Here is an 18,886-nt window from a genome sequence, read left to right as displayed (position 1 = left end):
CATTTTCATTTAATCTGAACAGGTATCATTTTGCATTTACACTGCACATCCTTTTTAAACATTTCATAATAATCTAGACCCTCCCTCATTATCCTCTCATTCACCTTGCTGATGTGTTGGCACTATTGTGTGCAATAATTGCTCTCTCGGCTTCACCCAGGTGTGTGCTCAGTGCTGGTTGTGTAGGGAGATGTGCCCCATTTCCCCTTTTCTAGTCTTCGTAATTGAAAAGCACTCTGAAAATCACTTTTGTAGTAGTAGTGGTCTTCTCTTGCCTCCTCTGGTCTCCATGGAAGAGCATGTCCACAAAAAAGTCAAGGTTGGACTTAGAGCACACTTCATCTTCTGTGCAATACAGGCTAGAAAAGTCCATGACATAACTGGACCACTTTTGGCTTTGGAAAATGTCCTTTGTATAGGATAACGTGTGGTTGTACACACTAAACATGCAATCCAAATTTGCAGTCTTCTGTGACAGTACCCTTATAACATATGTTCAAAAACCTGCAGTGGGAGCTGATACTGTGTTGTGTCTCTTTCCTTTGTGTTATTTTATGTTGTAAGTTTTGTGTACACTAGCGCTGAGAGGCAACTTGATCCACAAATATGGCAAATCCCATACGACTCCTCATTTTGTTGAGTGACAATAGCTCTGAGAGGATGGATCTATCAAGGGTGCCAGACACAGTTGAAGAGCTCATTGAACAAGTTAAAGAGTCATGCAAAGTTGCTGGAGGTATCAGGCTGCAATATAAAGATGTAGACTTTGGTGGAACATTTGTGAACTTGAACTCAACCTCCATGATCAAGGATCTTACCACCATCAAGGTCATACCGTCTGCTACTGAAACATTAATTTTAGAATTTGTAGAAAGTGACCTAGATACAAGCTCCATCTCAACACACACCGATGACACAGTCATACTAAGCAGCAGCTCCTCTGAGAAACTCCGCACAGAGCCCTGGCCAAAGGAGTTCAACATCCCACAATTCTCTTTTGAAACAGAAGGTCAACTTGAGAAAGGGAATGCGGAATACACAAAGGACCAAACCAGGCTCACACCTACATCGAAAATGTTGTCCGACATTCTGGAAAGACTGGCAGAGAAGATTTTCTCCTACAAGGCGTACCCCAGTGATGCAGACCTGAGTGACGTTGCGGAGGCTCTGACAAGGAAACATCCCTGCTTGAGGCAACCAGACTCCTTCAATGAGAGCTATGGATGGAAACTCAGACTAAAGACTAAGATGAGCAATTACCGCACTCAGCTTAAGTCACATGGACTTGCATCTGAGCTCTTAGTAAATACCCTCAAATCAAAGTCACGAGAAGATCCTGTTCCCAAGCCAGCCAAGAACAACAAAAAGGCAAGAAGAGGTGAGGCCAATTACTATCCTCAGACCAGCAGTGAGAATCCAGAAAGCCTAGAACTAGAGCGAATATCTCTCCTGACCGAATTAAAGAAGAGAAACAATGAGAAAACTGTACGAGAGAAGATGGCCAGGACCTTCGAATTCAGGAGGAAAGAGGTTGTGGATAAGAAGCCTGACATCAAGAACCTCTTGGAAAGATGGCCAGGTCTATTTCAGATGGTAGAGGTATAACTTTAACTTTTTTATACTAATGCCTTTTATCATAGTTTGGAAATGGGAAATATATGTTTTGACTTTTTCTTGTTGGAAGTTGGTCTTTAAAAAAATGTATTGTACACTGTCTACTCATGTACAGATTAATGCAGAGTTTCTGCAGGTTACTGCAGTTCCCCTGCTAACCAGATTCATGGCCCAGCTGGACAAGCACTCCCCACAGCTACTTAAAATAATCAGAAAGAAAGGAGGGACAACCAAAGCAAAAACTGCCATAATCCTAGAGTTTCTTGATCAGGTAGGGTGTATATAATTAACTATTAACATGACAGTTAGCATTTTAACCCCTGTATCTAATGAGAATTTGTATCCTCCATCCATCCATCCATCTTCAACCGCTTTGTCCGGGGCCGGGTCGCGGGGGCAGCAGCCTAAGCAAAGAGGCCCAGACCTCCCTCTCCCCAGCCACCTCCTCCAGCTCATCCGGGGGAACACCAAGGCGTTCCCAGGCCAGCCGAGAGATATAATCTCTCCAGCGTGTCCTGGGTCTGCCCCGGGGCCTCCTCCCGGTGGGACATGCCTGGAACACCTCACCCAGGAGGCGCCCAGGGGGCATCCTTGTCAGATGCCCAAACCACCTCAGCTGGCTCCTTTCGATGTGGAGCAGCAGCGGCTCTACTCTGAGCCCCTCCCGGATAGCCGAACTTCTCACCCTATCTCTAAGGGAGATGCCAGCCACCCTTCGGAGGAAGCTCATTTCCGCCGCTTGTATCCGCGATCTCGTCCTTTCGGTCACTACCCACAGCTCGTGGCCATAGGTGAGGGTAGGGACGTAGATCGACCGGTAAATTGAGAGCTTCGCTTTTACACTCAGCTCCCTCTTCACCACGACGGACCGGTGCAGCGTCTGCATTACTGCAGCCGCAGCCCCAATCCGTCTGTCGATCTCCGGCTCCCTTCTCCCATCACTCGCGAACAAGACCCCGAGATACTTGAACTCCTCCACTTGGGGCAGGACCTCATCCCCGACCCGGAGTGGGCACTCCACCCTTTTCCGGCTGAGAACCATGGCCTCAGATTTGGAGGTGCTGATCCTCATTCCCGCTGCTTCACACTCGGCTGCGAACCGCTCCAGTGCGAGCTGGAGGCCCTCACCCGATGAAGCCAACAGAACCACATCGTCCGCAAAGATCAGAGATGAGATCCTGAGGCCACCAAAGCGAAAGCCCTCCGCCACTTGGCTGCGCCTAGAAATCCTGTCCATAAAAATTATGAACAGAACCGGTGACAAAGGGCAGCCCTGGCGGAGCCCATCACCCACCGGGAACGAGTCCGACTTATTGCCGGCAATGCGAACCAAGCTCTTGCAACGGTTGTATAGGGATCGAATGGCCCGTAGCAATGGGCCAGACACCCCATACTCCCGCAACACCTCCCACAGGACACCCCGAGGGACACGGTCGAATGCCTTCTCCAAGTCCACAAAACACATGTAGACTGGTTGGGCAAACTCCCATGCACCCTCAAGTATCCTCGAGAGGATGAAGAGCTGGTCCAGTGTTCCGCGACCAGGACGAAAACCGCATTGTTCCTCCTGCATCAGAGGTTCGACTAGCGGACGAACTCTCCTTTCCAGCACCCTGGCATAGACTTTCCCGGGGAGGCTGAGGAGTGTGATCCCCCTGTAGTTGGAACACACCCTCCGGTCCCCCTTCTTAAAGATGGGGACCACCACCCCGGTCTGCCAATCCACGGGTACTGCCCCTGATCTCCACGCAACATTGCAGAGGCGTGTCAGCCAGGACAGCCCTACAACGTCCAGAGCCTTCAGGAACTCGGGGCGGACCTCATCAACACCAGGGGCTCTGCCACCAAGGAGTTGTTTAACTGCCTCAGTGACCTCACCCCCAGAAATTGGCGGGTCATTCCCCTCATCCCCAGACTCTGCTTCCTCCTCGGAAGACGCGTCAGTGGGATTAAGGAGGTCCTCGAAGTATTCCTTCCACCGCCTGACAATTTTCTCAGTCGACGTCAGCAGCGCTCCGCCAGCACTATACACAGTGCAGGTAGAGCACCGCTTTCCCCTCCTGAGACGCCTGACGGTTTGCCAGAACCTCTTCGAGGCAGTCCGAAAGTCTTTTTCCATGGCCTCTCCGAACTCCTCCCACACCCGAGTTTTTGCTTCAGCCACTGCCCGAGCCGCATTCCGCTTGGCCTGTCGATACCTGTCGGCTGCCTCCGGAGTCCCACAGGCTAACCAAGCCCGATAGGACTCCTTCTTCAGCCTGGTGGCTCCCTTCACCTCTGGTGTCCACCATTTGGTTCGGGGATTACCACCACGGCAGGCACCAACCACCTTGCGGCCGCAGCTCAATGCAGCAGCTTCGGCAATGGAGGCGCTGAACATAGTCCATTCGGACTCGATGTCCCCCGCCTCCCTCGGAATGCTGTTGAAGCTCTGCCGGAGGTGTGCGTTGAAGATCTCGCGGACTGGGGCCTCTGCTAGTCGTTCCCAGCACACCCTCACTACGCGTTTAGGTGCACCAGGTCTGTCCAGCGTCCTCCCCCGCCACCTGATCCAACTCACCACCAGGTGGTGATCAGTTGACAGCTCAGCTCCTCTCTTTACCCGAGTGTCCAGAACATATGGTCGCAGGTCTGGTGATACGATTACAAAATCGATCATCGACCTACGGCCTAGAGCGTCCTGGTGCCACGTGCACTTATGGACACTCTTATGTTCGAACAAGGTGTTCGTTATGGCCAAACTGTGATTAGCACAGAAGTCCAATAACAAAGCACCGCTCGGGTTCAGATCAGAGAGGCCGTTCCTCCCAATCACGCCCCTCCAGGTCTCGCTGTCGTTACCCACGTGAGCATTGAAGTCTCCCAGCAGGACAACAGAGTCTCCAGGTGGAGCACCTTCCAGCACCCCCCCCAGGGACTCTAAGAAGGCTGGGTACTCCGAACTGCCACTCGGCGCATAAGCGCAGATGACAGTCAGGACCCGTTCCCCGACCCTAAGGCGCAGGGAACAAACCCTCTCGTCCACCGGGAAAAACCCCAACGTACCGGCAGCAAGCCGAGGGGATATTAGAATACCCACCCCAGCCCGCCGCCTCTCACCAGGGGCAACTCCAGACTGAGACAGAGTCCAGCCCCTCTCCAGGAGACCGGTTCCAGAGCCCAAGCCGTGCGTAGAGGTGAGCCCGACTATATCTAGCCGGTACCTCTCAACCTCACGCACTAACTCAGGCTCCTTCCCCACCAGAGAGGTGACATTCCATGTCCCTATTGCCAGTCTTGGCAGCCGGGGGTCAGTCCGCCAGGGCCTCCGCTCCTGGCCGCCACCCGGCACACAATGCACCCGACCCCTATGGCGCCTCCTGCGGGTGGTGGGCCTGCGGGAGGATGGGCCCATGTCGCCTCTTCGGGCTGTGCCCGGCCGGGCCCCATGGACTAAGGCCCGGCCACCAGACGCTCGCCCTCGGGCACCCTCCCCGGGCCTGGCTCCAGGGCGGGGCCCCGGTAACCCTATCCCGGGCAGGGTAAACTGTTCCCTCGATGTTTTTTCCATTGGGGTCTTCTGAATCGCTCTTTGTCTGGTCCCTCACCCAGGACCAATTTGCCATGGGAGACCCTACCAGGGGGCAAAAGCCCCCAGACAACATAGCCCCTGGGATCCCTGGGACACACAAACCCCTCCACCACGATAAGGTTGCGATTCACGGAGGAGAAGGAGCAGCTTTAATGTCAACCTTTGGATTGATTGACCATGCCGTGCACAGCAAAGCTGACTGAAATGTCTCAAAACCAAATCAAAAACAATCAAAAACAGTCTGTGTGCTGCCATGCACACAGACTGTAAAAGAATATGAAAGTAAAGGGGAAACTGTAAGTTACAAACTGCATCAGCTTTCTGTCAGGTGGATGGATCAGATCCCGTGTACCTTTGGGTGATGTTTTCACCATAGCAGAAACACTTTGAAGAAGTGCAACTTCCCTCAGAACATGGGTTAGACTTTGAGGTCTGATACTGATACTGCATCATAACTGTGTCAGGGGTCACAGGAGAGTGAGAGAAGGTGTTTCTAGAGCAATTAAGGCAGCTTAGACTTGTTATTTAACAAACGTCTCAGTGCATTTAAACCAAGTGGAGCAGACTGTTGTTTAGTTGTTTGTGTTACTAATGCATGACTACTGGTGTATATGCCACAGCTGTCAGCACAGTGGACTGGACTTTGGAAGCATTTTTTTTTTTGTTCTTTTTCTTCACCCACTTGTGGGTCACTGTGGTCGAGTTTTGTTTCAAGAATACTTGATTTCTGAATTCAGTTTTTTCTTACAGTGATGTGCTATATAGTTAAGTGTTACAGTATGAGAATGTAAATACTTGAATTTGTATCCTGTTACAGTTTTATTTTGGTAACGTCAGTGATTATGGCTGTGACCTTTTAAAATGTTGAAAGGAAGTGTGGGCTTTGTCCTTGAATGAATGAAGAGATTTATTGTCATTATACAAGTACAGAGCACAACTACAACAAAATTTATTTTGGAGACACATTTTCACTCTCACTCGCCAGATACACATACATACATATATACATATAAACTTTTATTTAGGGACAAGAAAGCATATGCCGCTTTTCCACCGACAGAACACGGTGTGGCTCAGTTCACTTTAGCCCCCTGCGGACGCTTTTCCACCGCCTTTACACCTGATTGGCCCGGGTGTGTGTGGTGCCCACGTGATGTGATATAGAAGCGCTCCCACAAAAGGCTTTAAAAAAAACTCCCAGCAACCATACTCCATTGACTTTGGACCATGGCGACTTCCTCCACAAGAACCAAAAATCAAACCAATCAAAATGAACCACAGACAGAGCAAAGTACAAAAACACACATATATCGCGATTGTTGTTGTTCTTCGGGCTGTGACGTTGCGGACAAAGACTTTTGCGTGCGACTTTTCATAGCCAGATGGGTTCGCCCCTGTTCCCAGTTACGTCCGCTTTATGTTTCCACCGCAACAAGCGAGTTCATCCACGCTAAACTGAACTGCTCTCAAGCGCACCGTGCCGATTTGTCGGTGGAAAAGGGGCATTAGTCACCTCATGAGGATAGAGAGGTGAAAAAAAATTCCTCTCACGCAGCATACTCTCCATATTGCATAGTAACAATTTTAACTGTTCCTGCAGGATGCTGATGCTGACATTAGGAGGGAGTGTATACTTAAATCTCTCATTATCTACCTTGGAGAACGTGTTGAGGACTTGATAAAAGAATACATGGTATGTCCATATCTGTTCTGTCTCTACATGAGATGCAGTCTCTTGATGTAAATTTGACAACTCTGCTATTAAATGCAGTGATTAATGTAGGACAGCAACGATTAATCAACTCATCAAGTTAATATCTTAGGGTTCTGTATTGTTTTCTTTTTTTCTTGAGCTTTGTGGAACATTTATGAAAATGTGGAACATTTATGAAAATGTTCCACCATTGATTTAATTTAATGATTATGCAATTCACAATCTGATTAGTCAAATAATTGTTCTAATAGTCTGTGACCAAACAACTATCAAAATAGTAGTTTATTATGGTCAAAGATTTATCAGGTGTGCCAGACTTCAGTTCTTCACTTGTACATTTTGTTCCATATTTTACCTAAAGATATCCCAGAAAGATGAAGCTGAGGAAGAGCTGCAGAGTACCACCATGGCACTCTTCGTCTTCAGGGACAACTCAAGCCTCCTACATCAGCCTCGAGACATCAGGATAATCATTGATGGTGTGGAAGTCCTGAATGAGTTGCCTTCTGTGGCAGCTGGAGTGGCAATGGTCTTTGGACTCTGTTATGCTCTTAATATGGAATATCCACGAGGATTCAGGTTCACCTTTGAGGCTCTTCAAAAGATTATGATGGAGCTTGACTTTAACAAGATGACCTCTAAGATTCGCAAACTTAATTGTGAACTTAACACTGCACAGTAGTGTGTTTGCATGCATGTGTGCATGTGTATGTGCACATGCATGTGCATGTGTGCTTGGTTATTTTGCTTGGTTGGCCTGCAGTGGTATTCTACATTCAAAAATTATAAGAACACCCATTTGAAAGGGAGATTTAAGTTGATTTCATTGATACATGTGTAGATTTTTTTTTACATTGTACAGGCACAGTGCACATATAAATGTTTTTGAGTACTTGCAAATTGGTTTAAAAAGAGTTTTTATAATGGTTTTATGCCAGTTTTAGACAGGTTGCAGGTTTTATACTGGTTTTCAAAAGATTGCAGGTTTTATACTGGTTTTCAAAAGATTGCAGGTTTTATAAAACAAACATTTCTCTAATCATTTCTGCCGTAGCACTAAATCTGTATATTACTAATCCTCTCTATTGATTATAGTTAAAATGGTTTGGAACAATAAATAATTTTGAAATAATTGGTTGGCCATCTGTCTTGTTTTTTATAGGAAATGCAGAGCATTTTTGAACTGAAATAAAATGAAATGTAAAAAATATAGTTTGAATATATGTAAATCAATTACCTGGCTTCAACACAAACATATTAGTTCATGTTAATTTGGTTCGATGTGAATACATTAGGTTGGTTAAATTTCAATATATTAGCTTGGTTCAATAATTAAAATATGGTTCTATGTAAAAAAATCAATTTGGATCAATGCAAAATTTAAAGTTTCAGTCAAGTCTAGTAATATTGTTTATATCAACATAAAAGTATCAGGTCATATCAAGTGACTCAATTTGGATTCTATGAAGTCAAATATTTTGGATGTGACAATTGGACATCATTTTTTTAAAATTTGAATAGGGTTATTCTTTTTACAGTGTGGAGTAATTTTGTTGCATTGGCCACTCTTGGGAAGGTTCGCTACTCTTCCATGTTTTTCGCTATTTGTGGATAATGGCTCTCACTGTGGTACGCTGAATTCCAACAGCCACCAACAGGTTTATAAACCTTTCCACACGTAGAGATCTCGATTTCTTTGTTTCTCATTTGTTCCTGAATTTTCTTGGATCACAGCATTATGTCTGGCTTTTTTGGTCTACCACACATTGTCCGGCTGGTCCTGTTTAAATGATTTCTTGGTTGAGAACAGGTGTTGCAGTTATGGGTCTCAGGTGTGGCTGACGAAATTGAACTCGGCTTTCCAAAACAAATTTGAAAAGCTATGATCACAGGTAATTTTTGTTATATAGACATTCTTATATATAACATTTTGTTAGACAGGGCCATGTGTGTTTGGGATGTTTTTCTCCTCTTAAAAATATAAATGTTCATTTAGGCATTGAATTTTTTGTTTACTTGTGTTATCTATGTCTAACAGCTTAATTTGTTTGATGATCTGAAACATTTAATTGTGACAAAAATGCAAAAAAAAAAAAAGGAAATCAGGAAGGGGGAAAACACTTTTTCACACCACTGTACATAGGAGGGGGGACTCCAGACGCTAGGATTTGCGTGGGTTAGCAATTCTAATGGCTGTATCTGTAGCAATCCCGGGATTAAAAGGAAATTTATTTGCTCAAGAGAAGCTGAAAGTAGGAAGCTATTTTATTTCTGCTCACTGTCCAGAGTTCTTACAGTAACATTCAGCACTACAGTGAGACGAGGTGAGTGTTGTAAGAGGGTAGGAAGAGTGTGGCTCAGGGGCAGATTTTGACTTTCCCTCTTAGTCATGGCTTGCATGAATTTTAATTCAGTGTCTAGCTTTGGAGCTCTCCACCAGACAGCCCGAGGGAGGAGAGCATTGCTTGCACCCTTCTTTGCCTCAGCAGTTGGCCTGAACTCAGGGTCTCCAGCAGGGCTGGTGTCACACAGATGCGACTCTCCATCCATCAGCTGCTGCAGCCTCGATAGCATGTGCCCTAACAACAGTTGTGTGATCCATTTGCCACCTGCAGATGATATGCCTCAAAGGTTCCTTCTCACAGCTTTTAGTGAATTACTTCATTCTAAACACAAACCAAAACTTATGGCAGAGGCAAATTTCTTGTATAAACTGTAGCATAAATACTATATATTTATAAAATGTATGCATTTATGATAATAATTGTTTATGGTAATACATGCATAACAGAATTGTTATCATCAATACAAAGAACAGTGACCTCAACAACTTTTTTAAAACTTATTTTTCTTTTTTGGTGACTAAATAAAATCATCAGGCAACACAGTGGAACAACGCTTAGCGCTGTCTCTTCAAAGCAACAGGTGAAGTCAGAGTTCGACTCTACCATCTGACTGGCTTGCATGTTCGCCCTGTGTCTGTGTGGATCCTCACAGACTTCCTTCTACAATCCAAGGATATGAATTTAGTGTGGTTAGGTTAACTGATTATTCTAAATTGCCCATAGGTGTGAATGTGAGTGTGAATGGCTGTCTGTTTCTCTGTGTTAGTGACAGACTACTGACCCGCCCAGCGTGTACACCATCTCTTGCCCTTTGGTAGCTGGGATAAGCTCTAGCCAAACCCTAACCCTACCAATAACTCTTAACGGGTTGCCTTTGATCTGAACAAATCTAAAAGAATTAGACGATCAGAATTTAGAGGCACGGATGTTTATTAACACAGCGATTTAACGTTTTATACCTTATACAGAGTGGATACATGGATGAAAGCAGCCCCGTCACTGATGCCACTGGAGCAAATCAGTGGACTACAGCACTTTATTACTGTCGCGCCGACCTAGTAGGTGTGGCTGTTGCCCTTCTCTTCCTCCTCCTGCCCACTACCTGCTCTGTGCTGCTGCTTGTGCATGGCTGCTGATTTAGACCTTGTGCAATCTACAGCTAAGCGCGGCCTGGTGTGCGCCGCTCCGCCAGGTGAGCTGAATCAGACCAATCAAGGGCTGGCGTGCCTAGTCCTTAAAATGCATGCAGCAGTCATTTGACCTGAGTGCGACATACTGAGAGGAAAGCAAACAAGCAATCCACTTTCCACTGTGAGGTCCAGACTTTGAGCTAGACGGGCTATCGGTAAGCTCTTGGGCTCGTATTTGCTGCTTATATGTTTGGGAACTATGGAAGCTCAATTGTGGAGATGTATTTATGTTTGGGAAGTAGTTACTGCATTTAAGTTTAAAAAAGTATATTGATATTAAAATGAATGTTTAAGTTTGAATAAATTGTCTATGTAGATAGTGTTTCCCACACATTTATGTTAATTAATACTAAAAATAGTTACCCCAAATCCTTGGTTAAAACTAGTGTAAATATGTTTGGTTTAATTTAGGGAAAATAATTCTTTGTAAAAGAAAATCCTTGGTTAAGGGCCTCTATTAAAACATTTGCAAACTCTAAAATGTATACTTTGAAAATTTAATTGTTTAATAAAAAGTGTAAATGCATGGTAGACACATTTTGTGTATTTAAGAACCAGTTTATTCCATCTTCCTTGTTTGAAATTACTCAGCTCTGTAATTAAAAAACCAATGAATGTAAAACTAACTTAAACTGGGTTAAATAATAGTCTAGACAAAAGTATTTTGCATTAGCTATGTTAAATGGCTTTACTGAAGTGTATATATTTTTGTTATTTCATTTGTATTCTGTATAATGCATTTAATTTACCTGAATGATTAATGAAATGTTCTTTGTTTTTGTGTTGAAAGGTTTTTCACCTACCTACCTACCTACCTACCTACCTACCTATCAGCTATCAAAATAAATTTGAGTGAAATTCAAAGTCTGGTCTTTTTCAAGTGTGGGCACCTCACAGACAGAGAACACTTGACAGTGAAAAACCGCCCTGGCCAGCAAAGAAACCGGCCTTGACCAGTGAAGACTCCACAAAAGCTCACCACAAAGACGGAGAAGACTCCACCTGGGGGCCTGGAGGAATTCGCAACTTGCCGTTTGCCTGTCCAATCAATAACCAAGAAAGCAGCATGGCTGAGTCCAAGTCACTCGAAGAGCTGAAAATGGAGCGAACCACTGCAAAGAGACTGTTTTCCAGACTCACCAACCATATAATAAGGACCCACATGGATATGTCTGTAGAGGAGCTGCAGGATTCCTTCAAGAGACTCACAGCAGAGGGCTCCAAAGTGATTGACGTGAATGAGGAGCTTGAGGCCGCCTACATCACGCAGTGTGAAGCAGAGGGCACACCGGAGCTGATGGGCCAACAGAGAGCAGACGTCAAGAAAACGGAGAAAGAATGTGAGCAGAAGTTGAAGGAGGTGAAGCACCTGATCAGAGAGACACTGTGGACATCATATGGTGAAAAAGAACTGACCCTTGCTCTAAAATCAGCAGAAATGGTGTGTGAGAACGTCACATCCACTCAGCCTGATACACCCTTGGAGGCATATGATTTTATGCTCCACCATCTGGAAGAACTGGTGAAGAAAGCTAAGCAGGCACACCAGACGTGGAACCGCTGGGCTCCACCTGCTGAGGGGCGAGATTGTGATCGTCGACTAATGGAGCTCGAAACCTGCCTTCCAAAGCTGGTGTCAGGGAAGGCAGCCCTGATCAAAGCAGAGAGAATTAAAAGAAATGCCGACCAAGCAATTGTCACAGTCCGCAACGCGGCCCCGGTCGCAGCCATAAAACTGAAAGCCACAGCTTTACCAAAGTTCACCGGCAGCCAGCGTGAGTTCTACAGATGGCGGAAGGAATGGGAGGCTCTGCAAAAGCAAGGTGAACCAACCAGGTCCATGGAAGTAAAGAAATTCCAACTTCTCGATAGCCTCGATGATAAAGTGGCCAAAGATCTGCGCCTGTCCACATACACCTCGGCCGATGAGATCTTCAGAGTCCTTGAGAACCGCTATGGAAATCAAGCCACCATCGCCATTGAAATCATTGAGGAGCTTCAAGCTATCCCTCCTGTCCGTAGCAACCAGCCTAGAAGAATTATAGAGCTTATCCACGCAGTTGAAAAGGCCCTCTATGATTTGAATGAGCTGGATCAAGCAAGTGCCATAAAGAACCTATTAGTAATAAAGTCTATTGAGAGCAAGCTGCCTGAGTCATTAAAGAAAGATTGGCTTACCCACGCTGCTGATCCAAAGAATGCTGTGACTCATCAGAACCGGTTTGACAAGCTGCTTGCGTACCTCCAATCTCAAGAGTCCATCTACGAGCAGTTAGACCAGCTGAGAGACATCGACCCTGCCAAGGAGAGAACAAAGTTCCCAATAAAGTATGCCCGTACTAAGTCAGTTAAATCCAGTACTGATCCAGCAGGCTGCATCATCTGTGGGGACCCGAAGCACAAGAGAAAGCTCTACATCTGCAGACGGTTTAGAACCAACACAAAGTTACAGGAGAAAAAAGATGCAGTGCAGCAACTTGGAGCCTGCAAGAGGTGCCTCGAGATCCACGACGAACCCTGCAGAAAGACGACTTACCTGTGTGGAAATCCAGAATGCAAAGACCAGCATCATTACCTTCTTTGTCCCCTGCCACGACCCTTATCACAAAGGCCCAAGTCTGGTCCGGCGAGAGCTGAGGGGAGGAGGTACACAGAGGTTCAAGAAGAGTTCATCTCTAAACTATCGCCAGAGCTAGCGCAGCGGTGTCGGGAAGCTTTCTGCAACGTCTCATCACGAGCCTTCAACTCAATGGCAGCAGAGAGAGGTCTACTGGAGGAGACTGGTCTAAAAGAGTACCCTGTGATCCTGATGCCCCTTGACGTCATCGCCAATGATGGGCAGAGAATTGGGACACTGACAATTACAACATGTCCATGACAGGACATGGACATATTTGGACATGGAAAGTAATGACCTAGTGGTATCTCTGTCAAATTTGCTTAGTTACCAATGTGAATTGAAAACTGCTGTGATATTTGAGGGACACTAAGCAAATTATAGGCTTAATATGTGTGTAATGACAAAACTGAATGTCTTTTAGTACTAATGCTATATGTAAAGAAACAGCTAAAGATGGTGGATCCATCCAAATACTGATAGTATTGATGCCAGCGTTGATATTGGTATCAGATCAAAATTAGTGTGGTAGGATCAATACTTTAGTTTTGGCTTCTCTCCTATATGTTCACTATGTTCACTGTTGTGCCTGATTGGCAAAAAGTAGATATGTGCAAACAGCTCCTCTCATGAATGCTCACTTTGCTCCACCACTCCCCTACTCACGTCACTCATGACCCTGCGCTGAACAGACTCATGTAGAATGTAACAAGAAAGAGCATCATCGCAGAGAAAGAGAAGGATTTTGTGGAGATTTTAGAATTGTACATGAAAACATTGCGAACTGTGATGTGTATAGGAAGGAAATTCTCAACTCTAGCAACCCCAACAACCTGGAACAACTCCAGAAATTCATTTAAAGTAAAGAAAACTGACTCATCGTCAGAGTTAATTCATCAAGTTTAGCTCAAAATTGTATTTTACTCATCATCAAAATTTTACTTATGTCAGATCTTTAGCATTCCATAAATAATAATTTAAGCTTTATTGCTCATCATAATTACTTTAGCAGAGTGATTACCATTCAGATTTATGCTCATTCCATTGAAATCTGTTAAATGAATTCTTTAATCTGAGCTAAAAAAGAAAAAAAAATACACTGTACCTCAAATGTGAACTATGAAATACCTTAATATAATAACCCTTTTTTGTTAACTGTCAAGTCAATCTGGTTTACCTGGCACAGTTAAAACAACAGAAACTTGCTTTTAAGTGCATTTACATTCCAGTTCTCAAAATGTGAATGATCACAATGATGTGTTTTTTTTCCTATATTACAGTGTATCAAATCCCATTGAGCATTCCTTAGCTTCAAATATAAACTCTCTTCTTCCTATCATTTCTTGTCTTTCTTACATCTTTTTTGATCTCTGGGTGAAGTTATCTTTTATTCTTTTCTCTTCTTGTTAAATAAAGGTGCTGGACTTTTAGCTAGCAACACACTGAGCTACAGTTTGTGTTTGGTGATGTTTATTGAACAAATAGAGACTTTATGCTTGATCTTCTTTTGTGGGGCATTTTTTGTTAGGACATGTGCAGTCGCTGGTGTTCTGCCACAAGAAATAAAAAAAAAAAAAAGAACTGGCCCACTTTAACCCCTGACTATAGCACATAGTTTTGCCCCTTTAATTTCTTTTTATGTGGCATTCCCTGGTGATTGAAGCACAAATAGGACTGTCTTTGATGTGTTACTGTTTAGGCTCCAATCGGTTTGATGTTTGAAGGCCCGCAGTGGCATTAACCAATAACTTCCCTCAAATGAATTAAACCAAAAGTAACAAGCCTGTTTTGAAAATGTAAGGAGTAGAAAGTACAGAAAGAAAGTATTTTTACTTTGTTACTTTGCATTTCTGGAAGCTGGATCTGAAGTGCGGAGAGGATGTTCATGGGTCTACCCGTGTCTCCCCTACTTCTTTCAGTTTGAGACTGTTGGGACTGTAATCATCCAGTTGGCCCAAAAGCAAACCAATTTGCACATTTTAAAGATTTATGCGACTTCCAGCAAAATAATGATTTGGAACAAAATTGTGCAAACCAATCTGTCCTCCAATTAAATAATTTTTCCAAGTGCTTATGAAAATATTTTTTCAACTGTTGCCAACAGCAGTGAGTGTGTTTTGCTTTTTCACAGTGAATCCAGCAAACAGACCTTCTCAGTTGACTCATAGCTGCCCTCCCACCACCCACCAGCAGTTCTACCGCACACTTTAATAAAAATGGATATATTAGGAGTGGCAGAGTGACTAGGTCCAGTTTGTTGGTGTACATTCACTGTTACAGCAGAGAACAATCCTGCAGGAGTTTTACACTCCAAATTTGCATGTATTGATTACTCTGATGTGAACCATTAATCATGCGGAAAGCTGACCTCTTTCCTCTCCAAAAACTGGAGCCAGCTCTTTATTTCCAACGCCGAGTAGAGGAACACTACCACACAACATTTAATAGGCCTGATGTGTGACACATTATTCCAGTGTATGTGAGAACAGGCTGTGTGGCTATTTTTTTAATAGATCACTTAGCAGCACATTGACATAAGGAAAGGTTTGATCAAAATCTGCGATGTAGTGTTGATTTGTTTTAATACAAAAACAGCTCATGGTATTACTTTTCTGCCTGTTGACTCGTGTAAATTCACAGATGGATAAACACGTGTGTTTACTATTTCAAAGAATTTGTCATGACAGTTGATGCAGTCTTCAGCGGCAATATGTCACATTCCACATGTCATGCCTGAATATGATATTGTGTGATCTAAATTCAATCCGTGTCAAATTGTATTCAGATCATTATGCTTTTATGACATTAAAACAATATAACTGTTTTCAATTATTTGTTGGAAGTGCATAAGCTGCACAATTTCTGCACATAGCACAGCAGAGATAAGTTAGCACTGAATGGCCAAGAGGATCATTTTGGACACTTTGCATTTCAAAAATCATATAACCAATGACATGCATGGGGTTAGGTTAACTCGTGATTGTAAACTGGCAGTAAAGGTAAATGGTTGTCTGTGTATATGTGATAGACCGGTAACCTGCAGGGCCTCATCTTACAAAAGCTGGGATAGGCTCCAACACCACTGTGAAGAAATTGGATGGATAAGTACATATACGGACATGGACGGAGTTTTTGATACTGTTCCTTTAAAGAAAGAAAAACTCACAATGGTCACTTTTCCCTCGGGATAAATAAAGTATTATCAATCAATCAATCAATCAAACAACTTGAAAATGACAAAAGTGATATACAAAATTTATTGAAAATGATCTAATAAAAATCAGACATAGCTTTTGAACTCTGTGTCGACAGAATCACTTTTGAAAACAATTTAACAAAATTGGCCTGGACAAAATTGATGGTATTCCTAGAAAAAGAGTGAAAATAATCAGTTAGTCTGAATATTTAAAAGGTGAAAAATAGTCACTGTGCTTTTTAGTATGATGGTACGTACCACGCTGAACATGGACGACAGAAATCTAAGTAGAGAGCTGTCTCAGGAGCAGAGAAAGACAATTACTGACAAACTTGTTAACAGCTCCTTGATGCTCCTGTGACTAAATGTCCTCATAATGTTCAGAAGTTTAAGGTCCACAGGACTGTAGTAAACCTGCCTGGACATGGCCACAAGAGGAAAAATGTTGACAAACTGAAAAGATGGATAAAACGAATGATAACCAAAGATCCCAGAAAAACTTCCAAAGAAGGTCAAGGTATATCAGTAACAGATTGCACCATCCATTGTTGTCATTTTTCAACAGTAGACTTCACTACTGAAAGAAAATCATTAAAAAGCTAGAGTGGAATTTGCCAAAATGCATACTGACAACAAACCACAAAGCTTCTGAGCAAGTTCCATCCCCACAACACAGAGACTGGTGAAGCAGAATATCATTTCACTAGCTGGGCCCACGTCCTCATTTTAGGTTTGACAGCGTTTTAGTAGGTAAAGGTGAATGCTTGGACATGAATTGAGCTGCGGTGTGGGAAAGGCCTCAAAGGACACTTGCAACGGCTCCTGGGCCTGGCAGATCCCCATGTAAAAAATAGAAGTGAAGAAGTTAAAGAATTGAAAAGGGGAGGGAGAGTGGGGCACATAAATGAGAACTACAGCTTGCAGAACTGGGAGAACCTATATAGATGAGAACCGGAAGGAGCGTGTTTGGAGGCATGGTCCCACTCCTGATCTCCTGATCTGGGACATCACTTCAATCCCCTGAATGTGCTCACCATCCTCACATCTACTATTTTCATCTCTGTTTTTAGAAAAAAAAAATAGTGGAGAAATAGATTTTTGACCAGTTTAACAACTGTGTGATTGTATCAAATATTAATTGGTTGTAAGTAGGGTTTTTTTTTTAAATCAAAAACCATCATAAAGGTTGCAAGCTTGATGTTAAGTCAGATTGTTGAATGTTCTCATTGTGTTTCTTAAATTTGTAAAGTCTTGGTTCAAACTATAGGATCAAAGACATTCCTTTGTCTGACCCCCTTCCAAGCCTCTCGAGGTTCTGGGAGGAGGCTGTAGTGTTTTATCACAAGCACATCCCTTGTGATAATTCTGTTTGATGTTTGGTAAGCTTCCTGCCCTTTTATGGTTTCACCTGTGTTGTGTATGGTGAACCAATACAGGACTTGAACCATATATTGCATAGGTGTCAAACTCTGGCCCGCGGGCCAAATTTGGCCCGCAGCCTAATTACATTTGGCCCGCGAAGCCATACCAAATTACTATTAGAGCTGGCCTACTGGTATTAAACAGCTGATATATATATTGTTTAATATTAAGCTTTGCTTGTTCCATATTCAGTGATTCAGCAAAACGTGTTTGAGTCCATAAGAAAAGATTCATTCTTATATCTGGAGGAATAAATATTTCAATAAATATTAATGTTAGCCCGCGACTTTGTTCCAGTTTTGAATTTTGGCCCACTGTGTATTTGAGTTTGACACCCCTGATATATTGGGTGTGGGAGAGATTACCCTCTTTTGACCAAGGATGTTGTTAAAAACAGTTGTGAGCAGGAGGTCACACAAATGCACCCCCATGACACACACATACACACACACAAACACACACATAGTGCCTTGTCTTAGAACCATTGGGGGGTTTTACAGTGGAGGTGCTTGTGTTGTATTGTGTATTGTAACTGTCATGTCAATAAATAGCTGCGAGGAGAGCTGGTTTGGAGACAGGTGAGGAGCATTTAACTCCACAGTCTGGTTCTGACCAAGCTCTCCCTCGTTAGCGAGTAAAAGACCGGTTGAAGATGTTCTGTCCTGTTTTCGTTCTTCATGAGGAATAAGTCTCTAAACACAGACTCAACATTTGGGTGCACGCGTTATGTCATCACTGCTTATCTAAGGTGGGAAAAAGTGTTTCAATACAAGGAAAAAATGACAAACAACAAACTCCATTACAAAACCGATATCAGGAAATCACATGATAGAGTGGGGCCAGGTTTCACAATGAGCTCACCTGAAACCCTGGTTGATTGTGACCCACACCCACTTTCACACCTTGGCTCATGTGATTAGGTAGAGGATCATCAGGGGGTCCTTTGTTCCTCTTTGGGGGGAAACTCCCACTGGGTTTAAATCTGGGACTCTCCACCATTTGACCCTTAGAACTGAAGAAGCTTCTCTGATGAGAGGTGAAACGTCTTCAAGCAACTCAAAGAAGTCCAGACGCCTTTCTTTCCAAGCTCCTTAGACTACCATGACCTGGATGACTGAGAACCTTCACAGACAATATTAATAATAATATTATATATATATATATATATATATATACATTAGGGGTGCAACGATACTGAACCGTTCGATACAGTGCTT

At 43.6% G+C, this 18,886-nt stretch overlaps 1 protein-coding gene across 1 annotated transcript; it reads left to right on the top strand.

Moving 5' to 3' along the window:
* Positions 1 to 589: 589 nt before the first annotated feature.
* Positions 590 to 7,766, top strand: LOC118456136 (uncharacterized). The gene is made up of 4 exons (XM_087852284.1): positions 590 to 1,599; positions 1,730 to 1,885; positions 6,786 to 6,878; positions 7,261 to 7,766. Exons 1-4 carry the CDS (start codon positions 607 to 609, stop codon positions 7,579 to 7,581), a joined length of 1,563 nt encoding a protein of 520 aa, XP_087708410.1. The 5' UTR covers positions 590 to 606; the 3' UTR covers positions 7,582 to 7,766.
* Positions 7,767 to 18,886: the final 11,120 nt, after the last annotated feature.

The sequence above is a fragment of the Neolamprologus brichardi genome, chromosome 15 (genome assembly GCF_056152115.1).
Source record: "Neolamprologus brichardi isolate AB-2024 chromosome 15, ASM5615211v1, whole genome shotgun sequence".
In the NCBI taxonomy this organism is placed as follows: Eukaryota; Metazoa; Chordata; class Actinopteri; order Cichliformes; family Cichlidae; genus Neolamprologus; species Neolamprologus brichardi.
Note: the sequence above shows the minus strand (reverse complement) of the source record. Positions and strands in the feature narration are given on the sequence as shown.

Excerpts from the sequence above, each read along its gene's own strand:
- LOC118456136 (XM_087852284.1), top strand. The coding sequence starts at position 607 with ATGGCAAATCCCATACGACTCCTCATTTTGTTGAGTGACAATAGCTCT. Across the intron at positions 1,600-1,729 it reads GTCTATTTCAGATGGTAGAG|ATTAATGCAGAGTTTCTGCA; the intron begins GTATAACTTTAA and ends ACTCATGTACAG. Across the intron at positions 1,886-6,785 it reads TCCTAGAGTTTCTTGATCAG|GATGCTGATGCTGACATTAG; the intron begins GTAGGGTGTATA and ends CTGTTCCTGCAG.